The following is a 13,823-nucleotide window of genomic DNA, read 5'->3' on the forward strand; positions in this document are numbered from 1 at the left end:
ATGGTTGCATGTCGGCGGCAGCAGCAGCTGTTACTTAGCAAGGTAGTAAATTGGCAGGTCGGCAAGTCGGCAACACTTGCGTGGCTTACCAGTTAAGGCAAGCTAGGTAGTAACTAGTAGTAGTTTCTAGTGTAGTACACTTATAAGATGAGGTGGGCAGCTAGTAGAAATATCTTAGCTCCATAGTCGGTTTGTACTGCCTATAAATAGGCCCCAAGTCCCCGGTTGTAATAATAAGGCCATTCAGATTCAATACAAGACATTTCCTCCTCCTAGTACCACCGTGTGTGCTCGAAGCCTCAAGAGCTATGTACTACTACTACTGCTACTACGTGTGTGTGTGATCACTAGTGAGTGTGTGAGTAGTACGTGTGTGTGCTCATCCGCCGGTCATTTATCAGTGTACTTGAGTGCTAGTGAGTAGTTCTGGGCTAACAGTTATGGCGTCCACTTACAGAGCACACTTAACATGCAATAACTTTCCCACTCCAGCAGCATTCGCCTGTGCCCGAACAGCAAGCCAAATTTCGCAGGCTGCCAGCAAAGTCTCATTGAGATGTTTCACGAGTGAAATTCAACTCCTTTTGACAATGGCATATCAGCCACACTAGTGTGTGTTTGAGAGAACTTAACCCAATCCACTAAGAACATACCCCAAAAATTATGTTACGAGCAGAGCAGACTAGCAAAAAGGACCTGCAGAATATGTAGAGCTTCCACACGGTATATAACATCAAAACATGGCTTTCCAAGTTACAGGTTTACCATATATCACCTCCCAACTAATACCTTTCCCGAATATTAACCGACATCTCAGTAGCTATCAGATTTGCCAAAAATATGAACGGCACAAAACTGGGCATGTAAGAACCAACACCATATGCAATACGTACTATCTAAGACTAATCTAAGGCTGACAAGAGTATATAAGTTGGAGACGGAGCATCAGCATCATCAGCAGCAACATGTTACCACCAGCAGCAGCTCAAGCGTGCTTCGCCTTCTCATGGGACTGGAGCGCCGAAGCACTGCCGAATGTCCTGAAAGAATCGACGAGAGCACACGCGTTAGATGTCAAGCTTGCACACCAGAACACAAAGTTTGTCAGGCTGTCTGCATACCTGCTGCACGACTTGCAGGCGTGGGCGCCGCCGACATATTTGGACTTGAGATTTGGCTTGCTGTTCCCGGGCGCCTTGTCGGCCTGCTTTGCTGGATGGGGAGTTGCCACATGGACAGTCTTCCTGTCATCTGAAGCAAATGGGGTTTTATAGTTAGTTATAAAAACTGTTCTTACGACCGCACCCGGTATGAAGGTTGACAAGGGTCCACGGTAAGTATCGACGCACCTGTGTCCTGGCCAGATGGTGTTTCAATCTTTGCCTTCTTGTCAGGAGCAGGCGTCTCCAAGGCGGTTTCGGCCGCCCTCTTCGTGCCAACCTCAGGCTGCAGTGCACAAGAGTCAGATGAGACTGTTGAAGCAAACCGAAATAATGAGAACTGTTGGACCCATACCTTAGGAGTGTTTTTGTCTTCCTGATCACTTGTATTCTCCTTGTTACTGGTATCGTCAGAGCCAGGTGTCTTCAAGGCAGTCTCGGTGGCCACCGTCTTCTCGCCATCCTCGGGCTGTAGTGCACAAGGGTCAGATGCTGCTGTTGAAGCAAATGGAAACAAATGAGAACCGTTGGATCCACACCTTAGGAGTGTTTTTGTCTTCCTGATCACTTGTATCCTCCTTGTTACTAGTATCGTCAGAGCCAGGTGTCTCCAAGGCAGTCTCGGCGGCCACCATCTTCTCGCCATCCTCGGGCTGTAGTGCACAAGGGTCAGATGATGCTGTTGAAGCAAATGGAAACAAATGAGAACCGTTGGATCCACACCTCAGGAGTGTTTTTGTTTTCCTCATCACTTGAACCCTCTTTGCTACTGGTGTCGTCAGAGGCAGGTGTCTTCAAGGCATTCTCGGCCACCGCCTTCTTGCCATCCTCAGGCTGTAGTGCACAACAGAGTCAGATGATGCTGTTGAAGCAAATGGAAACAAATGAGAACTGTAAAGTTATCAGATCCACACCTTAGGAATGTCTTTGTCCATCTCTTCACTACTGGTACCATCTTCTTCAGAATCGGTATCTAAGCTACTGTACCCATCATCGTCGTACTGGATAAAAAGGTTTCATTGCCATCAATATTTCAAACTATTAAGAGAGTGAGCGCACTTGCATTATCATCAGCGAACACACTTACATCATCTGAATCTGAAGAAGAAAAGTCACTATCATCCTCACTACTGTCAAGGTTATCTGTAACCTTTTTATCACCCTTTGTTGTCGGAGGCTTTGCCACATTGCCTTAAAGATGGAACATAGAGAGGCACAGATGTGGCCCAAAAGTTATTAGTTCAGCCAGCGTAATGAGGAAACACAATTGCCCTTCAAGATTAAAATAACAAAAGACAAAATCTGCTTACCAACAATAGGATTGGTCACTTGATTGTTTACAGTTTCCACTTCATCTTCGCTAGAATCAGACTCGCTAGAATCAAACTCGCTAGAATCAGACTCGCAGATAGGCACAAAAATCTTGTAACCACATGCAAACACACTGGCAGTTTTTGAACTGTGTGATAGCTCAAACTGTTTCTCAAAGATCAAATCACAAGGAATCTGAGGGTGATTTTCAGCCGACAGAGTTCCAATGGCCCCCTTCTGATCACCAATTTTAGCAGATACTAGTATGCCGGCACTTCCTTTCTCTGTTTCACCCAGGGCAACCTGAAATCAGTAATCAGAACATGCAAGTAAATCCGTTAGCTTAAGGAGAGACCACTGGTTAAGCTTAAGAGAAGTACACACAAAGGCAATGAGGGACATGGCTAAACCTGTGTGAGATGAACAACACGCCCTTCACCAGGGTCGCAATAAACTGTCTGTCCCGGCTTCACTTCCACACCTGAACCAAAATAGCAACCCATAAGGCAATAAACACTTATAATTTAACCCACCAATGATGTCTTTTTACTATTATAAGAACGATAGTTAATGCAGCCCCAACAAAAGGGTATCACAAACTAGATGATCATAAATGGAAACTGCTGCTTCACCAAATAAAGATGTTCTGCAGTACTGTTGGTATTCAAATAGACAAAGGTGTATTAGAAAAATAAATCAATATAGCAGCAATGCCATCTCACTGCAACATAATGCTTGGCAAACTATATGGTCATACATGAAAATTTTGCTGATTCACCAAATAATTAAAGATTTTCTGCAGTTCTTTCGGTAGTCAAATAGACAAAGTTGTATAAAAAATCTACATAGCAGCAATGCCATCTCACTGCAAAAATAATGTTTGGAGTCACGACCAAAGAAAGCAAACGCTAACATCAGTTACCGCTATTGATTGAACTGCAAAACAGCTTGCTGTTCAGTGACAATAACTGTGATGAACCACCAAGGTGCAGAAGTATAAATTGTGTAGCTTCCAGCAGTGCAAGCTCGAGAAGGAACACCACTATTCCCCTACAAATCATCCATCCTACGAGGCGACATGCAAAAAATACGACCAGGAAGCATGTCACATGCTCAACCTCAAGCAATCAAGCCCCACGCACGCAAACGAACCAGCCGAGCCTAAACATATCGTCTCCCAGCACAACGCACGGCCAGCGTCAGAACGAGACTGCGCACCCGCCGCACGAAACGAGACGACCGGCGACGCGCGCGATCGCCCAAAATTCGAAGCAAAAGCTCTGGAAACCGGCCCGAGCCACCGCGAGAAAGAAGAAGACCAAATCGCATCGAGCGGAAGCATGGCTTACCCCAGAACTTCATCGTGGTCGCTCGGGGAGTCGAAGGCGCGGCCGCGCGAAAACCTTAGCGGATTGGAGCGGGAGGCAGAGCAGGAGGGTCGGGTTTAGGGTTTTGGCGGTGGAGACGACGGAGGGGAGCAGGGGAGCGGACTCCACAATTTAAAGCGAGGCGGACGGTCGAGGGCCGTTTGAGGCCTTCTTTATTAAGAAAAATAATACCCAAAAGGCATCTTAGAGTCCGTAGTTTGCATTCTTCTCCCTGAGATCTGTCCGTCCGCCCGTTGTTTTTCCTTCTTTATTAAGAAAAATAATACCCAAAAGGCATCTTAGAGTCCGTAGTTTGCTTTCATCTTTTTTTTTTAGAGAGACGCTACATGTCCGCCGGATGATCTGTATGATACATCTGCCACCTCAACGGCCGTTCGATGTACGCGCGCATAGCCGTTTGATCTATTCTGGCGCGCGGCTCGGTCTCCTTCCCGGACCCACTAATTACTGAAACAACGGTTGAGTTGCAGAAACAAGCGTCTCGCGAGCCATTCAATGCGTGACGCGAGCCGTTCAATCCTCCTCTCTAATTTCCTGCAACAATGCTCTTGTTGCAAGATCTAGTCTTCTCTGATTTCCTGCAACAAGACCTTGTTGCGAAACCTCATCTTCTACAAATTTCCTGAAACAACGGTCGAGTTACAAAAACAAGTGTTTAATTTGTTGTGCATCTTTCACGCGTCTGATTTTCTACAACAGATCCTTGTTGCAAAAATTACAACAACATCTCCCGTTGCGTCCTATTTTCTGCAACAAGACCCTTGTTGCAAAAATTAAAACAAGATCTCTTCCGCATCTAATTTTCTGCAACAGGACCCATGCGGGCATAGAGAGGCGGGGAGAGGAGCTGTTGGAGAGGACAATCAGGAGAGAAGGACTTGCAGCTCGACGGACGACAGCGACGTTTAGAGCGCCATGGATGGAGATCTTAGAAACAAAAGGAGCTGTGGCTTGCAGCAGTCCTTGCGGTGGCGGCGGCGCGCGACAAAGCGGGAGCAACGACCAGCTTGGCGTGGTGCGTCGATGCGTGGAGCAACGCTGTGAGAGAGAAAACGTGAGACAGATTGAGGAAGACGACGGAGCTACGTTCGGTGGGGAAAATAACGAGTGGATGAGAACCAAAAAAAGTAGATAAGGATATGACGGTGCGATACTATAATTATTTGCCAGGGACACGTGTCCGATGACGGAGGCAGCGGATGCAATTGCTGGATCAGCCGGTTGATTAGGATCATTTCCTTTTTTTAACTATAGTAGAATGTCCTTGTTTTGTCATGCCCCCTTTAATTTTTTCCTGACTGCATATATATAGGGGCTGTTCGGATGGAGTTCTAAGAGCAACTCCAATGGGGCGACCCATTTTGTCCGTTTGGATCATCCGAACACAAAAGTTGGCCAAACGGGGCAATTCAAACGGACACAGCGTCCGCCTGCTATCCGTTTCGTGTCCGCTCAGACCCAATTTTATCCCAAATTTGGGACACATTTGGGTCCGCGGCGGACACAAAGCAAACGCTTTCTGTGGCCTCCTCGTCCACCTTCGTCCGCTGCATGCGAGCACTGGCCCATCTATCAGCCACCCACCCATCCCACCCCCGTCTCTCTCCTCCTTTTCTCTTTCTCCCATCCACCCCACAGTGCCCCGCCACCGGCCGCTTCGGCCTCCGTCGCGAGCTAGCAGGGAGCAAGGGGCAGCGCCGGAGAAGCACCGGAGCCGGGGCAACGCCGGGCCAAGCGGATGCTCTCGACGACCTCGTTGCGCATGCGGCGCACCTCCATAGCGAGAACACGCGCGACCCCATGCTCTCGACGACCTGCTGCTGGCGTACAATGCGGGTGGCGTGCGCTGCGCTGCCGGGGCGAGAGCTACTGCAGCCCCGGCGAGCTGCTGCGGGTGGAGATCAGGCACGAGTGGCACGGGGCCAGAGCTACGGGGAGGGGCACGCATCGTGGGTGGCGTGCGGTGCACGGCCGGGGCAAGAGCTGCTGCAAAGCCGGCGAGGCGCATGCGACGGGGCGCGGGCGCGGCGGTGTGGGAGCTGCGGGGCGGGGCGCGGGGCGAGGCTGCACGGCTGTTGGTTGGAAGCTCGTCGGATGCAGATCAGATACTCGTCGGATGCTAGTCAGACAATCATTGGATGCTGACATCAAGCTGTGCACGGAGCCTATTGACATGAAGCTGCTCGTGCTCTGCGTGTGATGTCTACGCGGGGGGCGGCTGCTTGCATGCATGTGCTGGTGCGAGCGCGCGACCGAAGCACGGGCATCGGCGGAGGCGACCTCGCGGGGGCGTGACCGAGTTGCAGGGTGGGCGCGGCGAGCTGCGAGGCGGGGGTGGGGCGCGCGCGACGGGCCCGGCGAGCTGCGGACGGGAGCTCACGGGCGAGGCGGCGGAGGTGAGCTCGCGGGCGCAGGGTGAGGTCGCGCGGGAGCTCGCCCACCAGGTGTTTGACTAAATGCCGACGCGGATATGCACAAAATGGCTCTAGCTTCCGTTGAGCGCACCGGCCGACCCAAACGAAAAGGCGGATGCGGACAGGCGGATGGGCAACCCAAACGGATAAAAAACGAACAAAATCAGCGTCTGTTTGGGTCGCCCCATTAAAATTGCTTTAATAGGTAGCTGCTTCCTCGGACATAAATCCTTACCATAGGCCTCCAAAATTCAACCTGAGAATTGTGCCCGAGTCAGACAGCTTTGTGTGGAAGCCAACTAAACAACCCCATAAATACAATGCATATTAAATTTTGCATATGTAGAAACAAATAGCTTGCAATAATTGAAATGCACTTCACTTGTAATGTACTTCGATAATAATCAAGTGCTCACAAGTTGCTAAGGAGAAGCTTCAAATGTTTTGCTTCTGTTTTGGATGAGAGCCCGCACCTATAGAACTTTTATTGCTAGTGGTATATTTCACTGGAGGATTTAATGGAGATAAATGCATATATGAATTCACATCTTATCATGATATTTTTCTCTGAATCTTGTTATTGTTTCATATTCATCGTTCTATTCAGATTTTGATTGCTTGCCACATATGTCACATCAAATCATAAGCTTTGTGAATTGCGTAAGACTTGACGGTGAGTGGTAGCAGTGTCATATGGCATTCATTAAGCTTTGTAGATACAACAGTAGCCATATCCAAATACTAGCGGGCAGAGGCGCGGCAGCACCCCGCACCCGTTGGAGAGTCCATGTGATGTCGATCATTTTTTAAGGAAAACACTTCCCCTCAGTCGGTTGATCCGCGCTGGGCATCAACTGGACTTGCTGTTGCAGATTGGGTGTGATTGCACGGCTGCCTAGCGTTCGCTCCATCGCTCTCCATCCTTATCTCCATGACAGCCACCCATCCCCTCGTGTCTCTCTCTCTCTTTCCTTGAGGAGATTTCTTCTTCGTTCCGATCAAGCTGCCATGGGTGTCGGGGGATGACCCCCGGGTAGGCTCGGGGGTACTAGGCGCTTTTTCAAAACATTGGGGCGGCCAAGGCCCCACAATCCGACTGGCCCTCCAGCCGTCTCCCCAGCAGCAGGCCAGTTGGGCACGACGTTATGCCCGGGCCAGCTAGCCGTAGCCGGTAGCTGGTGGGGGTCAGCGTCTGTCCAATCCCACTGTATGACAAGACCCTCCCACAGTTGTGGAAGGTGTGTCTGAAGGAAATATGTCCTAGAGATAATAATAAAGTTGTTATTATATATTTCCTTATATCATGATAAATGTTTATTATTCATGCTAGAATTGTATTAACCGGAAACTTGATACATGTGTGGATACATAGACAAAACACCATGTCTCTAGTAAGCCTCTATTAGACTAGCTCGTTAATCAAAGATGGTTAAGTTTACTAACCACAGACATGTGTTGTCATTTGATGAACGGGATCACATCATTAGGAGAATGATGTGATGGACAAGACCCATCCGTTAGCTTAGCATATTGATGTTCAGTTTTATTGCTATTGATTTCTTCATATCATATACATATTCCTTTGACTATGAGATTATGCAACTTCCGGACACCGAAGGAATGCCTTATGTGCAATCAAATGTCACAACGTAACTGGCGATTATAAAGATGTTTTATAGGTATCTTCGAAGGTGTTTGTTGGGTTGGCATAGATCGAGATTAGGATTTGTCACTCCGAGTATCGGAGAGGTATCTCTGAGCCCTCTTGGTAATGCACATCATAAGAAGCCTTGCGAGCAAAGTGACTAATGAGTTAGTTGCGGGATGATGTATTACGGAACGAGTAAAGAGACTTGCCGGTAACGAGATTGAACTAGGTATGAAGATACTGACGATCGAATCTCGAGCAAGTAACATACTGAAAGTGCAATTAATCTCTGGGTGGTTTTAGTAATTATTAACAACATATAGCTCATTGAAATAATATCCAAGATAATCTTTTCAGAAAGTTCAATGATTGGCATGACATAGACTAAAGATGTGGACCCCTCAAAATGTTAAGGACATATATTGGCACAAGCGTCCAAGCATATTGGCACAAGCTCAAAATGCTAAGGACTAGAGATGTGGACTCCAAATTTAAAGAGAGACGGACGGTCGAGGGCCGTTTGATTATTCTCCGTGAGATCTGTTCGTCCGCCCGTTGTTTTTCCTTCTTTATTAAGAAAAAAAAAACAAAAAGCATCTTAGAGTCCGTAGCTTGCTTTCATCCTTCTTCTTTTTTTACTATAGTAAAATGTCCATGTGTTGTCATGGCCCCTTTATTTTTTTATTGCATATATATATATATAAACATAATGCATGTTAAATTTCGCATATATGTAGAAAAACATATGGCCCCTTCAAATTTTGTATTTTTTTGAGAAGGTTTCTTCTTCCTCCCGATCCAGATGACATGGGCGTCCCTTCCCTGGTCCGCGCACTGCCCAACAACGTGGCTCCCGAAGCTGTGCATGCCTCAAGGTGTCGGTGTTGTATACTAGGCCCAGGATGCTGCAAGCATGTGTCGCTCACCGCCGAGGTGTGGACTAAATCCACAACCTGAAGCTACCAGTGTTTCAGATGGGCATTGCTTGCTGCCGTCCCGGGATAGATCCATGGTTCGAGTTCTTGTGACGGTGCTGCAAATCGCTCACCAACGATGCTTGCGATGCGGAACTCGAAGATGCCTGCAACACCATGGATGTTGTGGGATGCGCGTTGTTCACAACATCATATTTGTTGCAATATTTTTGCGGCAGAGAACTTGTTGCAGGAATACAAAGGAGAGTCCGGAGATATTGTTGCAATTTTTGCAACAAGGGTCTTATTGAAGTAGTTTTGCAACAAAGGTCTTGTTGCAGGAATATAGATAAGCAGCCGGAGATGTCGTTACAATTTGTACAATAGGGGTCTTGTTGAAGAATGTGCAATATAGAATACTTACCGTGCAAACTAACCAATTATTTACCATTCAACGGTAGCATAAAATTTAAAACAAAATAGATGGACACATATATGCAAATATTAAATTATTATTATCTTGAATATAGTGATAATAAAATAATTTTTTGTATCTTGAAAATGCTTTGGCAATTAAATGGATAAATAACATACTCCCGCTCGTCATGTATCACATAGATGGATTTTTTGTACCTCTTCATCATTTTTAATATACTTCATAATGATTGCTAGTTCCGTGAAAAATTACATTGAGACCCCACATTATATACTATTTACACATAAACTGTATTTTTGTATGTAATAGTTATATAGTACTCCCTCTGTAAACTAATATAAGAGTGTTTAGAACACTAAAATAGTGATCTAAATGCTCTTATATTAGTTTACGGAGGGAGTATTGCATAAACTAAGGGCTCCGACTATATTTTTTGTGTGAAACTTGTATTAAGCAATATTAAAATAAGTAATAAGGTATAGTGAGGATGATAGAGTTCTAATACTTTTGTGTATGTGGTATATTTGAACATGAGAGTACATACTCGTAGCAGTAAAAAAAAAGAGCAATGCTAGACTCACGGGGTGGTTTTTTCCGTGTTTCACGGAGCTACCAACGTGGAGGTTTGAGATTGAATTAAACGGGTGGGAAGGGGCCCACCCCCCTGAAAATCAGGGAGGGGGATATGATTTTGGAAAATTAAGTAAAACGTTTGTATTAGTCTGTGTGTATAGTATTATTGCAAAAAAATAGTATATACTCCCTCTCTTCCAGACTATAAGACGCATCAGTTTCCACGCAAGTTAATATTATGTATGTTTGACCAAGATTATAGAATGGAATGTCGATACCAACAATACAAAACAAATAAAATATGAAAATACTTTTCTAGATGAATCTAATTATACAAATTTGGTGTTGTAAATATTGATATGTTTTTCTAAAAACTTAGTCAAACATGCACATGTTTGACTTTTGAGAGAACTTATATCTGTACTTTATACTTCAAAACGAAGGGAGTATATTACATTTTTGAACAAATGGAATATATTAATATCATATGGAGATACCAATTACACCCAACATCTGCAACAACGAAATGTCCGGATGCACACAGCCCGTTCAATCCAATAATCCGAATTGTGTAAGGCTCAACCAGGCAATCTCATACATAACCAGTGAAGACAGCGAACTCATTTCCACCGTATCTACCACTCTAATGTTAACAAGAACACCTTTATAAAAAAAACAAGAACACCGCACTCCACGAACTACATATGCATGATCCGCCCTGAAAGTGAAACGGACTGAACCTTTCCATAAACCTCCAGCACACAAGCTCCTTAAGTGTAAGGGCCCATGCCGATGCTGGAGCCGCCGTATGGAGCGCCGCCGGCGGCATCCCGGGATTTGGAGTAGCTGATGTAGTAGAACTCGCTGAGGATGGCGGTGAAGAAGGTGAAGGCTGCACCAGCAGCGAAGACGCCCTTGCGCAGCGTCTCGCAAGAGAGCGGGTCGCCGTTGAAGATCCCCCTGTACCGGGTGTGGTATGCATTACGGACTGATCCTGCCAGCAAACACGCCGCTGCGACGAGGAAGGTCAACCTGCAAATGGGAAGCAATCATATGAAAATTTCTCTGGGAACTGCAAGTGGAATGACTTGGTTGATACATTACGTCATTATCTACTTTTTCCACATTACTACAAGTTGGGCGCAGATCCTGACTTCTAAGCCACCTGACTTGAGTCAGAGAACCTAAACGAAACCTCTAGGTACTGAAAAGCATTTAGTCGTGACACACAACAGCAATAAGGTGAAAGAGCATCAAGTTCAAGTTTCAGTATATGTATTGAGGGACACAAGAAGGAGCAGTCAGAAACAGTCCAAGACGTGAAACCGGTTCCAAACTGGTGAGAATGGTCAGGCAATGGCATGTCTAAATTAGTTCAAGGCTGGGCTAGCTCAGGAGGACACCAAGGAAGCGAAGCCATTTACTCCATTGGCGTTGACTTAAGAACTGTTTAGAAAAGCCCAATACATGATTTCAAGGAAGATCAGATAAATAATTGAGCCACACAGTGCTAAAAAAAAACTGAAGTGGTTCGACAGTTCATTGAAAAACTTAACTGAAGCATGTGCTCTCACCTCTGGCCAAAAGAGATGAGCATATAAACATGCTCTCACTAATTTACTGTAACGGTACAGCTGTTGGTAGTGGTTAGCACAGCTACACAGGTATGAAATAACAAATAAGAGGATACTACTACAGAAGGTCTCATTAACATTAGAGGAAAGAAAAAGAGAACTGCTACACAAATGAGGAGCTTTTCTACTACCTGCAGGGAAGCGGGTGATGGAGGTGAAGCTGGAGACAGGCTCCCAGCGGTGGGATCAATTCAAGGAGGGGATGGAGATTATGGAGGAAACATAGAAGAAGAGGAGGAGCTCAAGGCTGCGGAGTGCGTAGAAAAAGGAGCAACAGTACCAGTTCAATAGGAGCAACTACTCCTACTATAATACAGTACTAGTTCTGTGCCAAAATTTGGTTCAGTCAAGAGATTCTATACCCAACTTATAACAGATCTAAGGTACCTGCACAATTCTGCATCTTCATAACAGAACTGTCAACAACTACTAAATTTAGCAGAAACACAGAACCCACAACTGTTCAGCCTTGGCAAATACTACCGAGCATGGTAAATTTTGATCTTGGCATCCTTCCAGGCTGACCAAATTAGGCCGTGAGGGGGCACCCACTTCAGAAGGCTCTCGACTCTAGTAAAGTAGTATTAAAGTAATTCTTAGCTTGAAATCAATAGCCAACCCAACATAAAACAAACCAGCAGCAGAATCGATACACACACATAGATCTGAACCCCAATCTCAACCTCACTTTAGATCTGAAGTGATGTCTAAAGTTTGGCTCAAGCGCCATCGGTAAATTCAGACCACAGGGCTAGATCTAATCAATTTCAAATTGCCGTAAAAGGGGGAAACTGAACTGATGGCCACAAATGTCAGAAGACAAACGAGAGGAAAGGAAGCTTAACTTAAACACACTGTGTAAAATAAACAGTTTACCATGAGAAGAGGAAGAGCATGAGGGCGCAGGCGCGCGAGCCCCCCGGCTTGAGCCCGCGGCCGCAGCAGAAGCAGCGGCTGGCGAGCATGACGACGGCCTGCGCGGCGACGAGGAGGAGCAGCGCGCCGACGCCGTAGCCGGTGGCGACGTCCGAGTCGTAGAAGCAGTAGTCGTACTCCTTGGCCAGATCCGGCGTCACCGTGGCCTTGCTGCGGCGCTGCTCGGCGGCGACGGCGAGGCCGAAGGCGATGAGGTTGAGGAGCAGGGCGGACACCTGCACGAGGATGGACGCCATTGCCATTGCGCTCTGCCTCTCCGAGGTGGTTGCTTGCTCTGCTGGGGAAAGTGAGGTGTGGAGCGGGTTCCGTGTCAAGTTAAAAGGTCGCGGCTTCGTGTCGGTGACGCCGGCGTCGGCGTGGAGCTGGTGAGTGCGAGCTGGCTAACACAGACTCAGATCTGGGGTTGGTGCTTCCCGAGAAGAAAAACAATTGATCCGGTTAGTTGGCTGGGGAGGTGAGTGAAGTGGACTGCGTGCCTAACGGCAAGGGAGCGTGGAGCACCGCCCCGAATGGCCGCGACCAACCGAGAACGGACGTTTCGCTCTCGGCCTACATGGAGGCGTCTTTTTTTTTTTTTTGCAAAATTCAAACTTTTTGCAAAATGCAAGTAAAAAAGGGTGTTACCTCCTCCGTCCCATGAAAAGTGTATATACATAAATTTTAAGACAAATTATGAAATGGAGTAAAAAATTTGCATTTGAACAAATTATGTTTCTTTGTTGCGGGCCGAGTGTTTGGGCCGGGTGTGTGCGCGCCGCTCGATCCACCTGAATCCAGCGCCCTTGTTTTGCACCACGTCCCCATTACTCTCACCGCTTGACTCACATCCTTGTCTCTTCACCACGCCTCTCTTCCGCTCGTCCATCCCCCTGTTTTCACTTTCGCTGCGACCGTCATGAAAGAGTCAAAGCTCGCGCCCCTCCCCCTTCTCTATGCATCTCTTCGGACCTCCCCCGGCTATCGTAGGTTGCCACAAAGCCGGCACACACCGCCACACGCAGCTACATGAACAAAACAGGGTGTCCGGTGTTGCAAACCACAGTCCCAGTGCACAAGAACAAGATGCTGCTACCACGTCTTATAGAGCTAGAATTGGCGCAGCGAGGTGCTACAACCAGCACGCGCCCGTGCTTCAACCAGCACACAACAATGCTGGGACGACATGTCGAGCTGCTACGAACTGGAGCGTGCATGGTGGCGACACCCACTGCCAGCCTACTACTACAACCATGGTTGTCGACTGCTGTGTTCGGCGAGGACAAATGCTACATCAGTCCACGTCGATGTTCTCACCTGCACGGGGACGGCGCCGTGAGAGGTGCTAGATCTGGCGAGGGTTTATTTTTTTGGAACCGACAAGGCGGATTGCGGGAAACGACAAAGTTATTGTCTAGAACCAGCAAAACGGA

At 47.0% G+C, this 13,823-nt stretch overlaps 2 protein-coding genes and 1 pseudogene across 3 annotated transcripts; 1 reads left to right on the plus strand and 2 right to left on the minus strand.

Annotated features, from left to right (window-relative positions):
* Positions 1-215: 215 nt before the first annotated feature.
* Positions 216-3,930, minus strand: LOC125548975 (uncharacterized). Of its 2 annotated transcripts, XM_087517009.1 has the most exons (11): positions 3,821-3,930; positions 2,882-2,952; positions 2,471-2,774; positions 2,248-2,351; positions 2,075-2,161; positions 1,884-1,994; positions 1,700-1,813; positions 1,516-1,629; positions 1,350-1,446; positions 1,122-1,251; positions 217-1,040 (listed from the first exon to the last, which is right to left on the minus strand). In XM_087517009.1, the coding sequence occupies exons 1-11, from the start codon at positions 3,831-3,833 to the stop codon at positions 986-988; spliced, it is 1,200 nt and encodes a 399-aa protein (XP_087373135.1). In that variant the 5' UTR covers positions 3,834-3,930; the 3' UTR covers positions 217-985. The 2 variants fall into 2 exon arrangements, with proteins under 2 accessions (XP_087373134.1, XP_087373135.1); XM_087517008.1 differs by having other exon boundaries at positions 216-1,251.
* A 1,480-nt stretch (positions 3,931-5,410) lies between these two features.
* On the plus strand, positions 5,411-6,004 carry LOC147981008 (uncharacterized; annotated as a pseudogene).
* A 4,296-nt stretch (positions 6,005-10,300) lies between these two features.
* LOC125545666 (protein MODIFYING WALL LIGNIN-1) lies at positions 10,301-12,863 on the minus strand. Its single transcript, XM_048709687.2, has 2 exons — positions 12,355-12,863; positions 10,301-10,876 (listed from the first exon to the last, which is right to left on the minus strand). The coding sequence occupies exons 1-2, from the start codon at positions 12,654-12,656 to the stop codon at positions 10,615-10,617; spliced, it is 564 nt and encodes a 187-aa protein (XP_048565644.1). The 5' UTR covers positions 12,657-12,863; the 3' UTR covers positions 10,301-10,614.
* Positions 12,864-13,823: the final 960 nt, after the last annotated feature.

The sequence above is a fragment of the Triticum urartu genome, chromosome 3A, assembly GCF_056163025.1.
Source record: "Triticum urartu cultivar PI428250 chromosome 3A, HENAU_Tu73, whole genome shotgun sequence".
NCBI classification, from domain to species: domain Eukaryota; kingdom Viridiplantae; phylum Streptophyta; class Magnoliopsida; order Poales; family Poaceae; genus Triticum; species Triticum urartu.

Excerpts from the sequence above, each read along its gene's own strand:
- LOC125548975 (XM_087517008.1), bottom strand. Across the intron at positions 1,995-2,074 it reads TGGACAAAGACATTCCTAAG|CCTGAGGATGGCAAGAAGGC; the intron begins GTGTGGATCTGA and ends TGTGCACTACAG. Across the intron at positions 1,630-1,699 it reads AAGACAAAAACACTCCTAAG|CCCGAGGATGGCGAGAAGAC; the intron begins GTGTGGATCCAA and ends TGTGCACTACAG.
- LOC125545666 (XM_048709687.2), bottom strand. The coding sequence starts at position 12,656 with ATGGCAATGGCGTCCATCCTCGTGCAGGTGTCCGCCCTGCTCCTCAAC. Across the intron at positions 10,877-12,354 it reads ATGCTCTTCCTCTTCTCATG|GTTGACCTTCCTCGTCGCAG; the intron begins GTAAACTGTTTA and ends TCCCATTTGCAG.